The 24,144-nt window shown below is 40.9% G+C and overlaps 1 protein-coding gene across 1 annotated transcript; it reads left to right on the top strand.

Annotated features, from left to right (window-relative positions):
• ALDH1A3 (aldehyde dehydrogenase 1 family member A3) lies at positions 1-22,154 on the top strand. Its single transcript, XM_042476943.1, has 13 exons — positions 1-175; positions 8,011-8,115; positions 11,399-11,539; positions 12,311-12,440; positions 14,289-14,350; positions 16,444-16,572; positions 17,113-17,226; positions 18,566-18,668; positions 18,764-18,948; positions 19,760-19,924; positions 20,611-20,768; positions 21,642-21,716; positions 22,025-22,154. Exons 1-13 carry the CDS (start codon positions 68-70, stop codon positions 22,095-22,097), a joined length of 1,548 nt encoding a protein of 515 aa, XP_042332877.1. The 5' UTR covers positions 1-67; the 3' UTR covers positions 22,098-22,154.
• Positions 22,155-24,144: the final 1,990 nt, after the last annotated feature.

Below are 24,144 nucleotides of genomic sequence, written 5' to 3'. Positions count from 1 at the left end.
CAGCCGGAGCGAGAAGGTCTCTGAGCATCAGCATCTGCAACATCTGGAGAGCATCCTGGAAGAAGCCATGGCTGCACTGAACGGGACCCTGGAAAACGGACAGCCTGAGAAGAAGATGCTGATGCCTCCAGCCCTGCCTCACCCCATCAGGAACCTGGAGGTCAAATACACCAAGGTAAGGGAGACAGGGCTTGGCAGTTCTTCCCTTTTGCAATGCTCTTGCAATGGTTCCCCAACTTGAGTCTTCCAGATGTTTTGGTCTTCAGCTCTCAGAAGTCTTGACTGATGACCAACCTGGCTCTGGCTTTTGAATCTGAAGTCCCAAACACCTGGAGGACCATAGTTTGGGTACCAGTGCTTTAGAGAGTTGGTGGAGTAAGATACTGTACATCTTTAAAAGGAAGATTTTAGTCCAGATGTTTTGGACTTCAGCTCCCAGAAGTCTTGACACTCTGACTTTTGGATCTGAAGTTCCAAACACTTGGAAAACCATAGTTTGGGAACCAGTGCTTTAGGGGCTTGGTAGAGTGAGATAGATCTTTAAAAGGAAGATCCTAGTCCTTGAATCTTCCAGATGTTTTGGAGTTCAGCTCCCAGAAATCTTGACTAAACTGGCTCTGGCTTCTGAGATCTGAAGTCCCAAACACCTGGAGGACCATAGTTTAGGAACCAGTGTTCTGGGGAGTTGGTGGGGTAAGATAGAAGCTCCTAGTCCTTCAGAGTCCTTGGATTTTTCCAAGCTTCCATAGTGCTTGCTTCATGTCACCAAACATGGCAAGTGGTCTTGGACATCATAGGCTGGGTGACCAGATGTCCTCCTTTTCCAGGACATGCCCAACTGTTCAACCTTCTATGGAGGAAGGATTTCAAAATGTCCTCCCTTCAGCGCATGGCTAAGAAACATGGGTTTACTTCTATATTAGTGTTTTTCATTTTTATTTAGTAATGTCCTACATTTTTGCAGTGCCTTGTCCTCCTTAGGATGTCTGGTCATCCTGATCATAGGCTTAGCAGTGTGTTTGGGTGGCCAACTTCTGGGGTCTTGGTCTGTATGTTGGGTACTGGGTAAATAAGGAAAAGGTGTGCATGATTTCATCATATTCAAAGGTATCTGTGTTGGCCATGTAGCAAAGTACAATAATATCCAAAATCCAAACACAGGGATGCCTTTATATGATCAACCCAAATGCACAAAATATATGTTTCAAACAAAATGGGCTAAATGCATGTTGCAAGCTGGTGACATATATTTTGTGCATTGGGGTTGGTCCAGTCAAGGTATCACTTAGAAGTTGGTTGAACCAATAAAAGTATTGCGTGCTGCAAGCTTTCAACATGTATTTTGTGCATTTAGGTTGTTCCAATAAAGGTATCACTCTTTTGTGGATTTTGGAGAGCCATGGGAGAGGATCAAATAGGATCTGGTCAACCAGTTCCAAAAGTAGTAGTAATCTATACACTGAACAATGTGGGTTTCCCACATAAACCAGTTCCAAAACTAGTGATCTGTACACTGAACGATGTGGGTTTCCACTTCATGCTTTATTTGTAGATAACTAGATCAAATGTGATATGGTCAGTTCACAGTGTTATATCTCAGTAGTGCTTTAAAAGCGCAGGAGAGAGATGTCAGTGTTACTGTATTTTAATACATCAGATGCGGAGGCAGTGCTTCAGCCGAGCAAATGCAACTTTCTAAACTCGCCACTTCATAACCGCATTGAGATCTGACTTGGATTCGAGCCCTTCACCCATGACCTTGCTCAGCTGCTCCAGACGCAGTGAGATTTCATACTCCCAAGTCAAAATGCAAACAATACTGGTCTTCAGCTGCACACTGTAGGGAAACGGATGAGGAGGAAGGACTGTATGCGCCATATTGCACAGGCGCATTCTTGAGCGTTCATGTTTGCTTGAGGTTCAGCTGGAAGTACTTTGTAAACCTTCCAGCCACATCTTTCACATGGCTTTCTTGGAGAGCCATCCTGTCACTATATAAAGGGGAGGAAAAGCCTATACAGTTACTTAAAACATAGAGGCAGTGGATATTAACTAAGGGGCATGGCCTACTCTGATCCCGGGCACAATAGAACGGCTGGCATGGCAAAACAAGGCCCTTCTCCATATGGCCCCTTTGTTACTGTACTGTTCTTATTACATTAAGAAACTAACTGCTCGGTCGATGTTGTGTTTTAAAGAAAAGCAAGACAGGATTGTAGCCCATGATGAATTTTGAGATCTACACAGAGATACCTTGCCCTGTTGGTTCTTTTAACTAAAAATGTATCTATTGAGTACTTTTAGAAAACAGCATTTCTCCTTTCCCCTTCCTGACCTATATATTTAGTCAGAAAGAGTAACCATAATGTGATATATAGGTCTACTTTCTCAGCAGGTTGAAGTTTTGCCAAAGTTATTCTTCTCTTACTCTAAAGGTGGAATAAACAGAGTTTGAAACAGAGGGCTAATATTCTCATGTTGAAGTTACTCCTAGATGTATGGACTAAAGTTCTTGTCCTTAAGACGATATCCAAACACGATGTCCCAACAAAAAACAGTATCTGAAACTGAAGCTAGCCTAAGGAAATGATGACTTTTGTGCCTGTGTTTTATTGTTCTGCAATATGAATTATTGTTACTAAAAATGCGTACCTACTTTTTTCATAAGAAATGCCCCGAACATCTCTAGATTCACAGCTAGACTAATATATATGTCTACTCAACCCTGTAAAAATAATAAAATGCACTGATAGTATAATGGAAGATTGAATGAGTTTAGTAGCAAATGTAAAACAACTGCAAAATGTTGGCGGTGAAAGAAGAGCCAAGTGTGTGTCTGTCCAAATCGGAGCCAGATTTATATACTATGGTAAAGAAGGCACGAAGTAGTAGGAATCTAGCCACAAGGGAATGAAAGTGCTCCGAGTTTTGGAGTTTTGCAATAGACACCTACTCAACTTTTTAAAAGCCATTAGCCATCACTGTTCTCCTAATCCATTCCCTAATTACCAGCATTGCAAAAACATACATTCTTGGATCCGTAAAACGGAGGGGGAACCGTTTAATAACCAAACCACAAGTTTTAATAAGACGTATTGACCTGTGTTTTAGCTGACTAAGTGATGCAAACTTGAGTTTCTAGGCATCTTACAGCAGGGAAAAACCCTTAACATTTCTTAGTCAACTACCTGGCTATGTTCCAAACTGGAAGAAAAAAGCCATTTTTAAGACTCCTTCTTATCAGATCTGGCAGGCGGTCTGTTTGTGACATTTACACACAGAGAGGCCCCAGAGGATTTGCTGGTTGTCTGCACCTCTTCGGTTCCCATTTTTAAGTTTGCTGAGAGTATTAATTGATAAACATTTTTTATTATACATTGGGAGCCTTGTTCCTGGGAGTATCTCATTCCTTGAGCCTGGATCCTTTAAAACGTGGTGCATCTCAGAATGTAACAGAATGCTTCCCAAAGAAAATGGAAGCGGCGGTCCTATTTTACAGGGGTACTTTTGAACCTTGTCTATAGAAAAGATTTCAGTTTGGGTAAGAATACAGAAAGGTTGAGAATGGATTCTGCATCGAAATACGGATTCTAAGGAAAGATGGGTTTGTTTATAGTGCATGGCATGAAGCCTGCAAATTTAATTCTTTCTCCTATAGCAGAAACTTGTTGAACGGCTGCAGAGTCTGTTTTAGGACAGGAGTTTGGATTATTAGGGTGGATCCAAAGCTAGAACTAAATGAAAATGCACAACATTTGAATTCTCTTTGTCGAAATAACAATCTTCGAAGGGCAACGTCAACATCCCATGCTCACATATGAATATGAATAAGACATGTTGCACTAAATGGCTTCTGTGTTGGAGAGATTTCAGGGCCTAAACTAGCAACGTATAACCAAAACAATATGTTTTGAGCTGTCTTGATGTTTATTTTGCAACGATTCCCTGATTTAAATATCTTTTAAAACAAATTCCTCATTTAAAGTCAACCGTTCTTTTGATTTTTAAAGCTCCCTATATAATTCAGGGCCCCAGTTCAGGATTGAGATTTGCTATTTTTGGTGTGTGCTTGAGATTTTCGTCCGTCTCTTATGTAGATGTACCTTATGTAGATCGTTGAAAGGGCTGCATGTCTTTTTAGAAGGCCAGTCCTAAAATCTTTCAGTTAAATAAGAAGTTATTTCTAAATAAAAATCTGAATCAAAAATCGGTAAGGCCCAACATATCTATTTGGTACTGAATCCTCTAAAGACTTGTATGAATTGTATATGTAGTTCTTGAGATGTTGAGTATCTTATTTTTTCATCTTTTTGGAAGCGTGTGTTTGCGGAGAAGGGAATACTGGCTAAACTTAGCTTACTATTTTACTCTCTAGGAAGGAGAAAATATATCCAAATGGTCTTATTTCTTTCAGGGCTAGCAACTTACAGCATAATTTTAAATTGCCTTAATTTTTTGTACACTTGGCCTTCCTTATCCATGGATTTTTTTTTTATTTATTTACAGATTCAAGGCTTGAAAATATTTTTTAAAAGCATACATTCCAAATCGCAAATTTGCCATTTTATGTAAGGTACACTATTTTACTCGGCTGTTGTATTTAATGGGACTTGAGCATCCACAGATTTTGCTATCCACTGGATAACAAGGTCCTACTGTATTGTGTCCAGTATCTAAATATCCTTAATTTTTTGTATTATGTATAATAGCATTTTACTTTCTAGAAAGCATGCATAAGATGGCAGCTTTAATAACCTGTTGTCTTATTCTTGATTAGAAATTAGTTAAAATTCCCAACGCATGAATTTATAGGATGGATACTTTAAGTGCAATACAGTATATGAATGTGTTTGACTACATTCTGCACAACCAAAGATCCCTTTTCTCTGTTGCTTACCTCTGCAGTGTCTGTCTTTTTGAAACAGATGAGTGATATTTTCACAATGTGACTTATTTTCTGATTGCTATTATATGTTTGAAGCCTAAAGATTGAGCTTCTGCCCTTAGATATGTTTTTCTCTCCATGAAATGTATATTAAATAACTGCAAAATAATGAATTATCCTCTGATTCTTGATAAGAAAATGCAGTGGTCGTCTTGGGGCGAAATGGTTCAAATGTGATAAGTAGATCACTTGTGATCCTGAACAGTTCAAGGAGATGAACATAAATTAAATAATGATTTGAGGGTTTCTAGCACATCATGTGCGACAGGCTGCCTCACCTTCTATGAAATGGTAATGCTAGTCCTTACCTTGGAGTTGAATCCATCTGAGCAAAGGATCGATTTGTTGGAGGTAGGTAAAAGTGGAAGGCTTTCTGGGTTGAGAAAAGAAAAACCAGCACATTGCAAGACTAGCATTTTTAAAATTTTGCAAACTCAAAAGGGGCTCTTTAAAATCTACTTTTAAGATGGAGGAAATCATGGATCCAGATGTTTTACTGCTATTCCCAGTAGCTTTAAGCAAGCAATAGTTCAGCAACAGCTGGAGAGGGCCACTATTATTCTCACTCCTGGTTTAGCATCTCTAGTGGAAAAGGGGGGAAAACGAAGGAGGAAAAAGAAAGCCAACAGGTGCCTAGAGATGGATTTGATGTAATGAAGCTCAATGCTCTGGGCAGAAACTCTTCTTCAGCAGCAACTGTAAAAACATTGAGGGGATTGCAAACATCTTATGTTACAGACTTGGTTCCTTGTTTACTGCTGCTGCAAACAGGCCTTATATTCATTTTACTCTTACTGAGTTGTTAATATGGATGTTTGTCCGGTTGCCTCCGAGAAGATTCATTATCGCCTTTGCAACATCCAACCAATTCACTGGTTTGACTTTTAAAAGGGAAAGAAAGAACATTTGGATAAAAGGATGCCCCACCAAATAAGGCCAAATTTTAAATACTGAAGCTATGTATGTGTGTGTGTGTGTGTGTGTGTGTGTGTGTATTAAAATAAAGAAAAGTAACTTTAAAAAAAATAACCTTGAACTTTTCCCTGTTCTCAAATGAGGAAACTCCTCTTAAGATTTAAATGTGTATCCCAGACAGAACTGGCCATGAGATTTTTGCTGCCAAGACTTTGGAAGGAACATGTTATGAATAACAGGTGACTTGTAATTCTTCTGCTCAGCGCAACTATATACTGTATATGTATCATGTAATGAGGAACTATATCACACTTTTTGCTTTGTGACTGTACCATTTCTAGAATTCGGAGACATAGCCGTGTTAGTCTGGAATATCAATATGCAAAGGGATCTTGTAGCATCTTTGAGACAAAGAGGCTGTATAGACTGGTATTATACGCTGGGCCTCGGGGCAGAGTGGGAGCATGGCATTCGCAAGACGCATGCCCCAACACTGCCCTGATGCCGCCATCATGCCATGCACATGACTCTATAGTGAGTGGCATCATGGCAGTCTTTTGGTGCTGCGTCCAAATGACACAGTACCAAAAGGAGCACCAGAAAGTGCTGCCACAGCAGCAAAGGCACCTTTTCCCCGGTGCAAAAAAGAGCGGCAATTTGCCATTCCTTTTAGCATTGGGGAAAGGCTGGATTGGGGCCATGGCTTGTAGTTGTCACGGCCCCAATCTGGCACAGAAAGGATGCTCCAAAGGGACAATCTGTTTAGCCCCTAACTATGTGAAAAAGATTGTAGCATAAGGTACATTTCCCTCAACAACCATTGCTAAACCTGAACTTGTCGGCTCATTACTATACCCACAAGTTTTGCCTTTCTATGGCTATTCATACAGCTGGACTATAAAGCTTCTTTCTGAGCAACAGGTCACTCCATGCATCTGATGAAGTAGACCAAGTTACAAAAGCGTATGCTACAACTGCTTTTGCAAATGTATTACCAGATCTTTCTGCAAACTGTACCACTTATATTCTAGGTGTGAGTGTGTGTCTTCACTAAACTGTTGAATTGGGGGAGTCCACAGTTTTGTGTTCCATTTGTGTTGAAGTGATCATGATGTACCCAAAAGGAGAATGTTTCCTATCACAGGCCAATGGCTTGTGGCATTCAAAAGTCTTTGTTTCCCCAAATAACTAAAAACAACTATTTAAGTTTTGAAGACCAGCCCCCAAAAAGTGTTTTAAAAATCCAATTTTTGTGTTCTTGAAACTATAACTGTAACAAACCATATATTAAAACTTTCCAAAGCACTCCAGTCAGTGGTCTTTCCTCAGGTTGAGTTTGCCTATTAGCTAAGCTATTTCGGCATCTGATGCAAAAGCGCCTCTTGTATTCTGGCAATAAAATTACCAAAATAAACTAAATACAAAACAAAACAACAAAAAAATCTGACTGACTGTAAATCGATTTGAGTTTGTCCCACTGTCTAATGTCATCCCGGTCGGCATTTGATTAAAACAAAATTAGTTTTTTACTTCAGGGCAACTGTGGATGCAAAGTAAATTGACTTTAATTTAATTTAACCAGTTTCTCTTACTGGGTTACAGGTCTGCTTCTGTGCAAGGAGCTAAATAAATCCAATGGGGCAAACTGCAGTTACATAGAAACAACAACTCATTGGGATCTCTCTTGTGGTTCTCACCTTTTCAGCTCTTCTGTTTCGCTGCTCCTTGAAAACGGTCACCTTCATCTTACACACCGAAGAGATATTTTATTGTTTGCCTTTTGGAGCAAATTAAATGGTGGGGAAAAATTGGCCTTGGTCCACATGTGGCCCATGGACCACACTTAGACTGCCCTGCTCCAGACTGTGGTAACATTGTCTATTTGGAACTACCTGATACCAGCTGTGTGCAATAGATAGATAGATAGATAGATAGATAGATAGATAGATAGATAGATAGTGTTTCATCAGTTTATCCCTACTAACATCCCAAGATCACTACTTCTCACTTATGCGAAGTGCTGGAGGCAGACAGGATAGAATGCTATTTAAAGAAATCAATAAATCCCTGTACAGAGAAAGCTAGTAACTCGGGATAAAAGGTGGTCTCATCTATTTTTCTAATAATGCAAATACTTTCTCTCCTTCTAGATATTTATTAACAATGAATGGCACGAGTCAAAGAATGGAAAGAAATTCCCTACCTTTAATCCTTGGAAGGGCGAGAAGATCTGTGATATTGAAGAAGGTGACAAGGTCTGTTCTCTATGAATGTTGTTGTTGTTGTTGCTGCTGTGGAAGGCATGTGCATGACTGTGTTACAAAATTGCAATGAAACCAGCTCCAATGAGGAAAGCACAGGTCCCAGCATTATTATTTCAATGTATTGGAAAGGACACGCAAACTTTATAGCACTTTGACCTGAAGGAGTATAAAGTGGCAGATGCAGCAAAGCAGGAAAGTTGCAATATTCAAGAACGCTTCTACCGTCTTGGTGGAAATCGTGAGCCCATTAGTTCCAGAGACTGAAATGGTGGAGTGGAAAAGGAAGCTTATATGCTCCAAAGGGCAAATCTTGATAGGAAGATCCTGGGGTTGTCACATAAAATGACAACACGTGGTCTTAAGATTCCCTCCTCTGAGCCTTTTGTCAATATGTGGCTTAGCCAAGATGACATGCAACGTGGTTTATTATTTCGCAAGGAAGTTTAACATAAGCCTGTCATTTTCTTTAGCCATCTCATCATTTGTCACCTCACCTATCGATAGGAATGTTATGTTGTGCCGTCAAGTTCTTTCTGACTTACGGCAACCACAACCACTGTGTTTTCTCAGCAAGATTTGTTCAGAGAGGGCTTGCCATTGTCTTCCTCTCAGGCTGAGAGAGTGGGACTTGCTCCTGGTCACTCAGTAGTTTTCCATGGCCAAACAGGGATCCAAACTAATCCAATATTCCATCCACTAAACCACACTGGCTGGTAGACAGAAATATTGTGTGTGTGTGTGTGTGTGTGTGTGTATTATGTATGTATTTAGGGAGCTCAGGTGTGCTATTCATTCCATTTTATCCACACAAATAAGGTAAGAAGTGTTATGCCGGATAGATTTTAATTCCTGGATTCAATGATTTCATCTACCCACCACAATCCTGTATTTGCCAACTGAATTTTATCAGACAGAAGGGCAACTTATTGGCCAACCCTGATTTTTTAAGAAACGGGGAAAGGAAACATTCTCGGCATGTTTCTTTGCATCATGTTTCTGCTTCTCTGATGCTGAACATATTTACCTGGCAATAACCTTGTATGGGAAAAGAATATATTTTTATAAGCAAAACTCCTTAAGTAATGCATTAATTATATCTTGAGCATTAATTTTTGCTTGGTTTCAATGTCTACAATTATTTAGAAAAGGTGTAAGACACATCAAAGTTTTAGTTTTAGTGGAGCGAGTATCTCCTCAGATATCATACATACTTGAATATAAGGCCAAGCAAATGGCAACGGCGTTAGCAGTGATTATAGCCTTTAACTTTAATGTTCTAACTTTGCCTGATTTTAACCCACCAAAGCTGACAGAAATACAAAAATGTCAAAAGAACACTAGTAGTTGTACTAAATTAACAGACCAAAGCAAACTGCTACACCTTCTCCTTGCTTTTGTGTTCTTCCTTTTGGACAACTTTTACCATCTGGACCATACTATGATGTTCCTCAAACATACATGTCCTAGTTTGTATCTGTGAAGTAGTGGAGGGTATGAGGTTAATGTATTTGATGGGGATTGCTGCAGATCCTACCACATGATTTTTCAACAAGGTGCAAGATGTGCATAAGTCACGTTTAGAAAGACTACTCCTGGGCACCTGAAGCAAGGCTAATGTGGCAGTTCTAAACCTAGATTGGTCCTGTTCTGGAACCAGCTACTTGTTCTTTTGAAAATACATTTCACAACTGTTGTTCCCCTCCCCAATCCTCCCTTGGTTAAAAATCATGTCTAATTTGGATTCGTGCCTGGTGACAGCTGCGGTGGATCTAATCTTCCCTGTTCTCCCCAACCCAAAATTTTTAGCTGTACGTTGTGTCTTGGTATTGCAACACCCGCGTAACTTAACACTGATTAAACACTAGGTGGATTAAGACTGGAATTCCAACCTTGCCCATAGCTTCCTTGTTTGTGTGCGGGTTTCGGTTTGTACCTCTTAATTGATGTAACTGAAGAGTTTTCTTGGGTCGGGTTTGACTTTTCCACTGTGGAGCGTCAGCCAAGTGTTTCCATTTGTGCAAATATAATGACTGTGCAAGACCTCCAGCCACATTGCTGGTATTAAAGATAATCTATGGGGAGCTGAGAAGGTCAGATCAATCTCTGGGACCAAATGCAACCACACACCAGAGAGGGGCAGGAGAGTATCCAATGTGGTGGGGACTGGGGAGTGACTATGCGCCACCTGCTCTGCGCTTGGATCTTGCTAGATCTTGCAGCTGCTTTGCTACTCTGGAAGGCATACTCTCCAACATTTAGAGAGTATGGGCCCAAATAGACAGGTCAAAATAAAGCTGCTTCGGGTTACTTTGGAGGTGTGCTGTTTAAATGACACACACATCTTAAGAGGCCCAAAGCTGCGCTCTAGTCTTTAGGACTGGAGTGTGGCTTTGGCGCGGCTTCTGGTCTCTTAAGACACATGCAGCATTTAAACAGCATACCTCCAAAGTGACCCATAGCAGCTTTATTTTGGCCTGTTTGTTCAGGCCCTATGTCTCTAAATGTTAAGAGTATGTCTCTAAAATGTGTTCATCTTAAAAGCTGGATGGATAAGGAAGGAACTATGGTAAATGGTGGCTTTTTGAGCCTCATGGGATAACCGCCTTCTACACTTAGTCCAGTATTAATTTGGCTGAAATGTCTTGGGGAAGAATGATCTGAATGGCTTGTATTTGCTCCCTTTTCTCACCTTCTGTTTGGAGCCAGAGAATGGCCTTGCTTAGTACCTATCTAGAAAACCTTACTCTCTTGTGCCTTCAATGAGTTTTCAATAGTATTGGCTTCTTAATTGCATCTGATAATGGCCCAGATCCTATAGTTGCTGCTGATTAGAGTAGACTCGGTGAATGAATTAGATCTACTCATGTGTTGACTCACCATTAAATAGCTGGCTGAATTGTAACCAACAAGGTTCTAGCCAATGTCTGGATGGTCAATCGTTGGATCTGTTTTATGCGCTAATCCTTGCTTTCCTATTTCATTAATGTTTCCTGTTTTGTAAGCCCTTTAGAGGCCATCTTGCAAAAAGCAGAAGAGAATAATTGATAATCCTTGTTCTATTGTATACAGAAGTGCCTGGAAATAGATTTTAATTAATTATAGTTTAATTAGTTATAACTACTGTTGAAGAGTATGGTATGTACTGGTGTATCTCACAGGCTCAGAGTTGGTAAATTCAGGAATAACCTATGCATCTTTCACTTTCAATCCTTTTGTCTTCTGACCAGAACGGGTGTCTTGATTCTTCTTGTCCTTCTGGGTCTTTGTTTTGCAGCCTGACATAGATAAAGCAGTGGAGGCAGCAAAGATGGCCTTTGAAAGAGGTTCTCCGTGGAGACAAATGGATGCCATGAGCAGAGGAAGGCTCCTCAGCAGACTAGCGGATCTTATTGAGCAAGACCGAGTGGTGCTAGCTGTAAGTGAAGTTGGTGCAAGGGGCAGGTACAGAAGGGATTATTGAGAAGGGAATGGGGAGAAGCCTGAAATAGTTGTTGAATTCCACTTAGGCTGGGATCTGCAAACTCCTTACTCCAGAGTTGACCTAAAAAGTGTAGCAAGGTGAAATGCAGTGACAACTTTTTCTTTCTCTGCATTGTCCAGAAAACAAAATCTAGTATTTAAGGAGTGCAACTGGCAAGAGGCAGGTGCAGAATCTAATTTTTACCCTTTTTGTCCGGAAGGGGCATCCAAATACTAGAAAATGCACTTAATAGTACCTTTGTTCTCCATTGATGGAGAGCAACATACAATCTTTACAGCATTTCATACCAGAGCAGTCACATTGTGCTCAAAGGTAGGGTAGGTCTTTGAAGATTTTTGAGCCCAATATGTATATCGTGTTTTCTCCATATTTTTCAAAAGGGTCCTTGTTGTAAAATACATTTTTATGGAATGTATCAGAAGCCTAGAAATGCACAGATTTCTGATGGTGAATTGTATCTGATTCTGTGTTGAATCCGGGACATGTAGACTTGGGTACATCCATTTAAAAAAATCAGTGGACCAAATTTCTCATGCCTCCTTATGGCATATGTCACTTACTTGACTGATAAATAGTCATCTGTGGTCATGTGTTGCTTCCACCCATGCTAATCCTATTAGATTGGGGTGTGTGTGTGTGTGTGTGTGAAATATACTATTGTCTATATTGTGGGGAAAATAAAAGTCCAAATGTCTTTCCCCCCAGACTTTGGAAACAATGGACACAGGGAAACCATTTCTCCAAGCTTTCTTCGTTGACTTAGAAGGCTGCATAAAGACACTGAGATACTACGCCGGATGGGCTGATAAAATCCAAGGGAAGACTATACCTGTGGGTAAGCTGAACTTGGAGCTGTTCTTTAAGGTTTGCCAAATTGAACTAGTGTGAAACCATTTGAGTTCAGATCAGTGACTGAGGACATGATTCAGATGTCATGGTTAAATGCGGTCTGGTTAATTGCAAACAAACTCTTCTGAAACTCAACCTTGCATCTATTTTCGCTGTGATCCTAGCTTACCACTAAACCAAAATTGTAAACCCACTTCAAATAGGGTGGCCAGTTCAGGATTGCATCAGGCCTTGAGGTTTCCTAGCCAAAACCTGAGACTTTGGGAGAGCCTGTGGTGACGTTATTAAGCATTAAGTACTAACCATAGTTGCTCACAGCTTGTTATCCAAACACACAAAGGCGGAGGGGTGGGGAGACATATTTTCCCATTTGGAAATCAAGACAAAGATCTCGGCAAAAGGGGCTCTTTTGCGGATAGAAACCTCAAGTTGAATAACACAGTTGGCATCCCAGATCTCAGGACCTCAGGACCTTATGGGTTGTGTCCAGGTGAGAGACAAAGCTGAAAATCCTCCTGCTTTGCCAGACTTGGCTTTGGGCAAGAGGAAAGGGCTGCCTGCAGCAGCTTGCTACCTTTTTAAGTCGTCACTCATTTCTTTCTGAAATGTGCGAAGGCTTTCCAAGGAGTCTATGCATTCACCGAGGAGTTTATCACACGAAGGAGATCGGGAGTTTATCCCGTGAATATCCCAGAAAAATTGCATAATTACAGAAAACCATTTCACACGTTGTTGCACAAAACCCGCCATTAAAGTGGACATAAAGAAGCGTTAACACGCATCTTTTTCCTTTTGGGATTTCAGCAACAACGTATTTCCGATATCACTTTATTTGTGAAATTGTGTGTGATAATTATTCGCTCAATTACTTGCCATTTTCGCTTTATTTGTGGGATGCTTTAAATGCGCTTTAAGTTCTCCTTAATGACAAAATTAGCCCCAGTGTGATAAACCCCTTAGTTAACTTCCTACTCCTCTTCCAGAAATTGTAATGCCAGGGCTCACCTTCCATTCTGCTCTGCATCCATCTTCTGACGAGAAGCAACTAAATTAGATTAAATGTTCCTTAGCTAACCCATGTCCCTAAAGAAGTGAAAAGGAATGATCTCCTCATTTCTCCCTGATCTGGGAGCAGCCTTGCTAAGATTTCTGTCTTAATGTCCAAGTGGGAAAATATGTTCTCTGAGAATGAGAAGCTATGATATTTAGTACATAATGCTTGCTGCCATCACAGGGGGCCATCCTTAGGTCTCAGGTTTTGGCCCCGAAATCTTGGGGATTGGGACAATCCTGAACTGGCAACCTGAAGCACAACCTTCGATAACTTTGGTGGCCCCAATGGCCATGTTTCTGTTCCTGGGACCTTCTCAGGCCATTCATTTGGGGCAGAAAAATAGTAGTCCAGGGGACCCATAGCTGTAGAACAGCCCACTCTTGTTTTTATCCCACTTTCCCCTTATGTTAGGATATCTGTGCACACCCAATAAGCTGTGATATGTATTTGTGGATATTGTGGTTTCTGACCGCTACACTGAACAAGCTTTCATGTTAAGCATCTAGTTTTGAAGTAGTCAGTGGCAAAAATATTCAGGCTCTACAATCATGAAGTCTTCTTTCTTCATCTTTTGTTTCGGTATTGCTTTCTTCTATTAAGGGCACCCATTTTAAAGGGACTTGATCAGTGTGTCATCTATTGTGGTCCACCCTGAGAAGAGACCACTAAATATGACGTTCACCCCATCTCCTAAATCTTGCATTTCTTTCTTCATCTCTTAGGATGAATCATATCAAAAGTATGCTCAGCTGATAACTTACGTTCTGAATTCTCTTGCAGATGACAATTATGTCTGTTTTACCAGACATGAGCCAGTGGGAGTCTGCGGGGCCATAACGCCCGTGAGTATAATGTTTTAGTTTCTTTATGGTTGGAGGAACCAACCATTGCCATCTTGCTGACATTTTGAGGCTCTCCATCACTCCCTTCCATCTTCAGCTTCCTCTTTTCATAAGAAGTTACATGGCAGTGATGACCAGGACTTGGATTTTGGCTTCAGCTTTTTGGACCGGGGGAAATAAGACTTGTTAGTCTTTAAGGTACTACAAGACTCTTTGTTTGAGTCTTTGTTTGAGTCTTCAACTTCCATGTAAACTAGATGATTGCATCTAGCTTACATGGAAGTTGAAGGCTCAAGAAAGACAACAAAGAGTCTTGCAGTACCTCAAAGACTAACAAGTCTTATTTCCCATGAATCTTTCACTGCCACAACTCACTTCACAAGAAGCATTATTTGTGGGAATGTGAGATCAGAAGGCTCTGGGTAGCAAAGTAACGCACCATTTTTCACTTGAGACCAACAGTCCAGGCTACCAGTATTTAGAAGAATCTATGAAGTTCTGAGCTGCAGGAAATGTAAGAGATTTAGTGCTAGAAGCCTACTAGCAGTTCTTTCTGTGCTATGAAAACTCCTACCTAATTACTCCACAGCCAGGACTTGAGTGTGGTTGAGACTCTGTAGCTTAGGGAACATAATAGTTAATCCCAGTGTATCATTGCCCATTTCTGTTGATTGCGCGGCGGGGGAAGATCGCCGCCAGCACTTAACTCTGTTTAATCTACACCAGGTATTTTCATTGGTGAAAGATGATTGTAACTAGGCTGAGAATGTTTACGCAGCTGTTGGAATAAAATACCACTCTGGGATATTTCCTTACCACTCCTGGGATGTGGCCAGTGCTGCGTTAGAGCAGACTAGGTTTGACATCTGATGGCTACAGCAAAACAAAATGCTTCGCTTATCTGGGTGGATTGGAGGCTCCACCACAAGAGATCCTCTTCCCCACTGGCTTCCCTTTGGTCAAATGAAAGGATTTGAAGGTGCTTCCAATAGTCCATCTGGCCCAGGACTCTGTGCGCTGTTTTCTGATAAATAGGTGGAGGTATTTCCTAGCCTGGTCTAAGATAATTTAAACAAACAAGCAAAGCCAGGAATGGAATTTGGGCTGTTACACAAGCAAATTACATATCCTTATTATCCAGTGATGGATATCTCCACCCACTGGAAATCTAAAATTGTTTTGATTTTCTAAAATGATGATTTGTGTCCCCAGACTCCGTTTCTGACGTGGAGGAGTTCACACAAACTCTAAGATAACTGTAATCTACATAACTCTTGCTATGCGTCACAGCTTGTGTGGCTGAGAAAACACATACAACCCCCCCCCCCACATTCCAAAGCAGACCTTTCACATGATTTAATCGACCATGCCACCCATGGTTTTCATGATCTGTTTGTGCGCTACGGCCTCATAGAACCGGAAAGATCTTCCTACTTGTCACAGATAATATTTTTGCAAGGGGGGTCCATGGATCACAGGTTAAGAGCCACTGCTCTAGAGGAGAAGCAGGTTCTTAAAGACACACATGGAAGTGCAAGAATTCAAAGATATAGCCGTGTTGATCTGTAGAATCAGTGCATAGAGAGTTCTTGTAGCACCTTTGAAACTCACTGAAAGAAGCATGAACTTTTGTAGACTTCAGTCTACTTCCTTAGATGCATTTGGGGATGCAAATGTGAAAGCCCATGCTGCCAATTTCTTTCAGTTAGTCTCAAAGATCACTCAACATACTGGAAGTGCAAATCAGACATCACCAAAATATAGAATAACCGCACATGGCGCAAACTGTGCTTGAAGCTCTATAGAGAAATTTCTAATGCAATTGAGTACCACTACAGCAGCTTATTCCGGAGTACAGCTTGGAAAGTTTACCTTTTAGACCAAATTTCCCAGCCAACAAGGCTAGTAAGCGATTCTTGGGAATGTAGTCCAGAAACATTTCCAACCTCTGATGTGGAAGTTTTGACTTGGATACTACTCTGAAGCAGCAGCAGATAGTTGGATTTCTATAAATAAAGCCAAAGATACTGTTGATCTGCTAAGAATGCCATACCTAAAGGGTATAAAATATCAGATTTTTCTATGTATTTCAGTGGAACTTCCCTTTGCTTATGCTGATTTGGAAGATGGCACCAGCTCTCTGCTGTGGGAACACATTGGTTGTTAAACCTGCTGAGCAAACCCCCCTGACTTCATTATACATTGGTTCTTTAATTAAGGAGGTATGTAAATGTGAAAGACTTAATTTTAAGATGGGTGGATTGAGGCCTTGGCCTTATATACTGAATCAGAGTGGGCATATATGTGTGTGCATAACGGTGCACACATTTGTGCATTGAAAATAATTGTACAACAGCATAGAAATGGTGCGAATTCATAAATGAACATGTTTGAAATTGACACTGATAAGGAACGGATTGACCTATTTATCCCTTATCATAGCAGGTACCATAAATGTATCACTATTAGAAGCATTATTTTCTTACATATCTTAAGATGATTCGTATCATGTGCAGTTTCATAACTATTTGTAAAAACAACATTCACAGCAGACTCCTATACAGATCTATGTGAGATCTATTTGAAAGTAAGTTGCGATGAATTCAGCTATTTTTCTTTCTAGGAAAGTGAAATTAGGATTTCAATTGATGTTCTTTCCAAATATTGAGCTAAATAGGTTACATAGCTAAATAGCTAAATTTGGGTACCCTGTTACTTTCATTATCCCAGATGTAGAATAAAATCTTCAATGAACTTTTCAGGCAGGATTTCCTCCAGGTGTGGTTAACATTGTGCCAGGATACGGCCCTACTGCCGGTGCTGCTATTTCTACGCATCCTAATGTTGATAAAATAGCTTTTACTGGATCGACAGAGGTAAGTAACGTAAACATTTGCGGTCTTTTCCCCCCCATCACAATCTTTTATTTTAGGACATAAAGAATATCCATTTTTTAAAACCTTTCCCTTCCCTGCAGGGATACAAAAAGACTCATTTCTGGCACATTTTCCAAATATTGCTAGATGTTCTGGCAGATTGCTAGACTTCATTTTGTGCATAATCCTTGAATTGAGTTTTATATTTGGTAGTTCTTTTTATGTCACTGATTGTCGTTGTCGTGTGCCTTTAAGTCGCTTCCAAGTTATGGTGACCCTAAGGCAAACCTCTCATAGGGTTTTCTTGGCAAGATTTGTTCAGAGGAGGTTTGCCATTGCCTTTCTCTGAGGCTGAGAGCCTGTGACTTGCTCAGTGGGGTTTTGGGGAAATCCCAAAAGTAAAAAGCGCCTGATTTTGCCCACTTTCTGGAATAATCCAGTTTGACACCACTTTAAGTGCCATGGCTCAGTACTGTGGAATGCAAGGAATTGTTATTAGTTGTGGCACCAGGGCTCCCTGACAGAGAAAACTAAATGTCTAACAAAACCACAGTTCCAAGAATTCCCTAGCAGTGAGTCGTGGCAGTTAAAGTAGTGTCAAACTGGATTAGTTCTGCAGTGCGGATACTACCTAAGACTTGGATGGAAGACTGCCAATGATTACCAGGGGCTGTAGAAGCTATATTTCAGAAGAAGGAACTGGCAAAACCATCGCTGAGTATGAAATTCATAGGGTTGCCATAAGTCAAAGGTGACCTGAAAAGGCACATACATACACTGTTACTAAGAGCTACTACTAGGGGTGCCTCCGATGAAGTACGCTTGTTTTCTGCTGCTGCAGAGACTACAGAACAGCAATGGACTGCAATTGTGGCATTCTCTGCATGCTTCATGTAACCTTGCATAATTATGGTCAATTGTGGCTGGCTCCAAAGAAATCTCTCAAATGTTGAACAACTCTGGACAACTGGGAATCTTGAGCCATAATGCATTACCACCACCTGCTGGCCAAGTTCTGCAGACTCTTCCTTGCAATAACTCCGTGTGTTTGCCACCTGTTTCCCTGTACCAAAGTTATAATTCATGAAGCTTACTCTAGTTAGTTAGTTTTTGGAAAGTCGTGTTCCAAAGTAATGCAACCAGCATATTGAAATAAGATGGAAAAATTCTCTAGTGACTTCAGTTATTTTTAATGTGCGTGTTGATTGGAATTTCCAGTTTTGTACTATCCTCTTACGAATCCAAAACTCCCCTCTTTCCCTTTCTGTGTTATAAAGGCACATTGCACATATATGGGCTGGGACAAAACCTCACTCGACCTGCTTTCTTCTTGACACAGGTTGGAAAGCTGATCAAAGAAGCTGCTTCGAAAAGCAACCTCAAGAGGGTAACACTTGAGCTTGGTGGAAAGAACCCTTGCATTGTCTGTGCAGATGCTGACTGTAAGTATGGCTGTATACCTTAATAAATCATGAAGATGTTGACTATAAGTATGAATGTATACCTTTAAAAATCTTCTGTTCTGGGCTCCTTCCAGTGGACTTGGCAGTGGACTGTGCCCACCAAGGGGTCTTTTTCAACCAAGGCCAATGCTGCACGGCTGCCTCTCGGGTCTTTGTGGAAGAGCAGATATACCCAGAATTTGTCAGGCGCAGTGTGGAATATGCAAAGAAAAGGCTGGTGGGAGACCCGTTTGATGCCAAAACTGAGCAAGGGCCACAGGTAAGCCACCTGCCTTGTGTGTGTATTCACTACTTCTTAGCATTTATTCCCTGCCCTAAGACTTACAATATAAAAAGACATGACGCAAGAATGAAAAGCATCCCCGGGAGGTGGAAAACAAAAGAATTAACTCAGATATGCTTCTTAAGGTCAAAGCGTTAAAATTATCAGATTCCTCCACTTGATGGAATAGCTGCTGGATGAAAGAAGCAAAGGCTAATGTCCTGGGATCTTCATACTGTCAGTTTTCTTGTGTTGATATAAGAGCCAGACACAATGTGGTTGGATTCAACCTGGCTATGATTTTATTTGCATGACCATTAAATAGCCTGAAGGTGAGGAGGAGAGGCCTGTGCAACCAGAGCTGGTCCAACTATCTTTACAGTTTCCCTGTATGTGATGGACCAGCATGCTCCATTCTTGAACCCAAGTCAGTGTTCAGACCTCTCCATCTTCACCTTAATGTCCTCAGTCATAACAAAAGGTATAATATCCAGAACACTGTCCAGTCTTATTTAATAACACTTATTTAATAACACTATTCACCCACAAGTATGGTGTAGGTTTTTTTTAGCATTAGACTGTGACTCTGGAGTTGTGCATTAGTTGTGCATTTTATAACAACTGAGCCTCTTGCCATATAAGATGCAGCGCATGATTCTGCAAGGAAAGTCCTCCCAAGAAATGACACAGAAGTAGCAATTGCAGGGTTTTGAGTGAGAAATGTAGAGCAATAGCAAAGTAGAGACATTGTTTCTGCACATTACGCTATGTACCATGACCGTGCGCCTTGTCTTTTGCGTTGGAACAGATTGACCAAAAACAGTTTGACAAAATCTTGGAATTGATAGAAAGTGGGAAGAAAGAAGGGGCCAAACTGGAGTGTGGCGGCTTAGCTATGGAGGATTGTGGTCTGTTCATAAAGCCAACCGTCTTTTCAGAGGTCACAGACAACATGCGGATTGCCAAAGAAGAGGTACGCTGAAATGTTATTATCATATCTCCTAATTTGGTTGGGACAATCTCAATTACTCTTCTGTTATCTCATTTTTTCAGCTGCCTTCAAAATATCCCAATTTCTCTCTCTTTCTCCCAGTTTGTCTTCAGCAAAGGAGAAAGGAGATGAAAGTTAGGGCCTGTAGGCTTAGGCAAAACTAAACTGTTGCAGCCTTCCCTAACTTTTGTGTTCCTTCTTATTAATAACTTGCAGTCTTGACTACACTCCGATGTTGTTTGGCTGCATGCTTCCCAGTTTTCATGTGTAAAATATTGGGCAGGTATGGCATATGCGCGCAAGAGTTGGCAGACTGAAAACTGAAGAATTTGATGGTTGAGTAGAAGAGGCAATTTTGGTTTTCACATAACCAGGTAGCAAGTAATAAAACTGCCATTTCTACACAACTATTAAATGTGCCAGAATCATCTCTAGTTTTCTCTCTGGCATCCCCAATTCCATACGCACCGCACGTACATTGCTTATCATATTTTGGAGGCAGCATTCGGCATCTTGGACACTTCTTTTAGAGTCTGGTCAAAAACTTGGAGCAGGTTCCTTGCCCCACTGACATGCCACTGCAAAATTAAAGCATTATGCAAACTGATTTATTATTATTATTATTTAAAGGGCTGGTGGTTTTCAACTTAACTCATTAATTTTAATAGATTTTTGGACCCGTGCAACCCATAATGAAGTTTAAAAGTATAGAAGAAGTCATACAGAGAGCCAACAACACAGAATATGGACTCACAGCGGCAGTGTTTACAAAGAACTTGGACCGAGCATTGACATTAGCATCGGCGCTACAGTCTGGGACAGTCTGGTAAGGGTTTTTTGGCTTTGTGCAAGTTCATGACAATCTGACTTTGTCATCCCACTTTGTTCCAACCTTCTACTCGCTTGATAGTATGGCTAAAAATGCAGCAATATTTCTGAAACCTTCTTCTCCTGACTTTCAGTTTGTTTGGAGTGTATTAGGGTTCCTCCCAGCTCTCAGAGCATAGATAAAATGCATATCAAATCTAGAGATCACATGAAGCTTGGGGAAGGAGTAAGTAAGTTCACAGGAGACAGAATGAGGATTCAAGATTGTTTTGATATTCAAACCCCGGTTCCCAGTGTCCTAGTCCAACGCCCAAACACTACCCCACTGGAACCTTTAGCCTTCCATATGTTGTCCCCAATGTTTTGTGAAGTTTGAAAATGTCGTGTGTTCATAGGATGGGTGCAGGGTCAAAGATATTCCTCCACAGCCTCAGTAGATTCAAACAGACATGTCCACATGGGGTAGAAAGTTCATTTTGAGCAGCTACTGTTGCTCTTGGTTCACCCATTTTTCCACCACCATCATCTCAAGTGAAAAAGAGAGAAGAAGAACATGCTACGTGGCTGAAACTTGGGTACAGCAAAATGCCTACTTTGCAGGTCTAGATCTCCAAATTTTGCAGCGAAGCAAGACTCAGGGGATCTAAATGTTCTGTCTGGATTTATGTCAGGGCCAATATGCTGAGTTTTATTCAACTGTTTCCTTCTGTGAACAGGAGTTCATCTGTTTGCAAAAGGTGTCATAGGACTAGTAAAAAGATAGGCAGCAGGCCCTCCAGATGACTTTGAACTATAACCCCAGGAGCAGCAGATGTGTTGCAGCATACTAACTGCTACTGACTTTTAATTTCTCTGGGTGTTTATTCCACAGGATCAACTGCTACAATTCCCTCTTTGCACAAGCACCCTTCGGTGGCTTTAAAATGTCAGGAAATGGCCGAGAACTGTAAGTAGTTTCATTTCAGGTTCTTAAGAACAATATAGTTTATGGACGTATGGGGGGGAAATTACAGATGCATGGGAAAATTGTATGGGAGGAATCAAGGCCAACGTATTTATAGTAGTGGATTCAGAGTTCCTTCTCTGAAATACTTTCTAGCCTTCATAAATGGGTTTAAAGGAACTATGTAGAGAGGGCTTCCCTTTTCCCATCTGCTCTTGAAGCAAATCTTTCGCATGGTTTTAGGGGTCTGAATGTTAATATGTAAAAACACTTGCATTCAAAGCTGAAAAGTTCTTTTCTTCTTCCCGCAGTGGCGAATATGCTCTAAGCGAATATACGGAAGTGAAGACAATAACCATTAAACTCTCGCAGAAGGCTCTCTGAGAGCGGGATGCCAAGCGACCTAAAACTCTGACACTCTGAATGTTGGTGTATCGTGGTAGGGGAGGGCGGGTGGGCGCTAAAATTGGAGAAGAAGGAAAGTAGCTACAACTGACACACACAAAAAAACAACCATCTTGTTTTGTTGCGAGAGCCACTTGTTCCAGTTCCAAAGTCAACTAGCTGGTTTTCCAAAAAGAACGACAAGCTGTGCGGTTGTCTCCCGCATGCTGAACAAATTTCATAATGGTATGGAAGCATGGGTAGAAATGGTCCATGCCATCTAGACAACTTCCATGGCAGTAGTGTGCCTTCAGAGACTCAAGAAGGCCTTGGAGAGAAGGGGTGGAAATCATGGCATCTTCCAGATGTTGCTGAACCACACATTCCTTCTTTACCAGTGACTCTCCTGGCTAAGACTGCCTGGAGGTGCAGGCAGACAACATCTGGAAGGGTGGATGATTCCCATCCCTCTTCATGACCCTGAGGGTCATATGTTCTCAATTACGGTAAGCCCTGCAAACACAAAATATCCCCACTTGCTTGAATTGTTTTGTCTCATGTTCCATTTGGTTAAAAACTCTTCTCCAAATTCCATCATGTAAGGATAGCACTGGCCATGTACATGAACATGTGTGCTCCTGAATTGCTAAAGTGGTCCTTGGGACCCTTCAGTCTTTTGAATGACCGAGGAATTGCAAGATACACCTACTCATCTATGTTCCCTGGTCCCGGCTTCATAGTTAAACTAAGCCAGTATTACCTGGAGCAGAACCCTCCAGAATCATAGATGTGTCATACAAATACTGCACACCCCAGTGAAGCCATTTAGGTTTAGCCCATGCTTTGGGTGCAAAGAAGGTTGCATCGGTAACAGGGGTTGAAAAATCACTTAGTTTGGATTGAGGCTCCCAGAATCCTGCAAGCATCATGGTCACTGACCATTGGCTATATTAGCTAGGGGATTCTGGGAGTAGTAGTCCCGCCACCAAAAAAGGCAACATTTCTGAGATCTTGGGATGTTGTAGGATGCCCCCATCATGGCTAACTTTCCCGTTCTCTCAGAAAAAGCCAGTTCAGGTTGTCCATTAAGTTGTTTTTTCTGGCACTTTTTACAACCTGTTTGAGAAGTATAGGAACAGCACCAGTAAAAGCTTCAGCCTAGTTGTTTACATGTTTATCTCAGTTAGACCCATGTTTGTTGTTGTTGCTGTGTGCCTCCAAGTCATCTGACTTATAGCATCCTACAACACCCCAAGATCTCAGAAGTGTTACCTTATCAATTCAGTTGTTACCCAGCTTTGATTAAGTGCGGATGCAAATGTACCAGTTCGGTTTCTTATAGTGTTTTCAAACATGGTTTTCCGTTGCATATCAGAGAATCAAAGTGTTTTGCAAGTCTATGAGACTTTAAACTCCTAAGCTTTGCAGGATCATTTTTGCAGGATCGTTTCATTCCGTCGTGTGTTATACAACACAAAAATGTCGACGCAAGTTGTGAACAAACTGTATGCGACGGAGCAAATCTGAGGACGTTTCTGGCTTTTGGACACCAAATTCCTATAAGACCAGCATACATTTTATGACCCTCAGTTTTGCAGACCTGGGTTGCCACAATCTATAACGCAGTGCACAACTTGGAAAGGTTATGTTGGACTGCAACCTCTAGTTAGGGGATTCTGGGAATTGTTGGGGATTCTGGGAATTGCAATGGGAAAAAATGCCACATTTGCTGAGCTTTGCATCTAGAACATTCCATCCAGTTTTAAAGACCGACATTTAAAAAGTGGTATCTAAAATTCACTTTTTGACCTCAACGCTTTTAAATGTCCTGTAACTACTTACTTACTGTAACAGGGTTTGCTTTCTTTGTTCCGTTTTGTATACACTGAATTTTTCTACATCGGATATTAAAATATCTCTAGGGCACTAATTGTAAAGTACAATCCTATATAGAGCCTTTATATTCTTTCCTTGCATGTTAGTGCTTTGTTCTTTTGGTACGAAATATTACTTTTAAATGTTTAAATATATAAATATATATATATAT

This window comes from Sceloporus undulatus, chromosome 6 (genome assembly GCF_019175285.1).
Source record: "Sceloporus undulatus isolate JIND9_A2432 ecotype Alabama chromosome 6, SceUnd_v1.1, whole genome shotgun sequence".
Lineage (NCBI taxonomy): Eukaryota > Metazoa > Chordata > Lepidosauria > Squamata > Phrynosomatidae > Sceloporus > Sceloporus undulatus.
The sequence above is the reverse complement of the archived record's forward strand: the minus strand, read 5'-3'. Positions and strand labels throughout refer to the sequence as shown.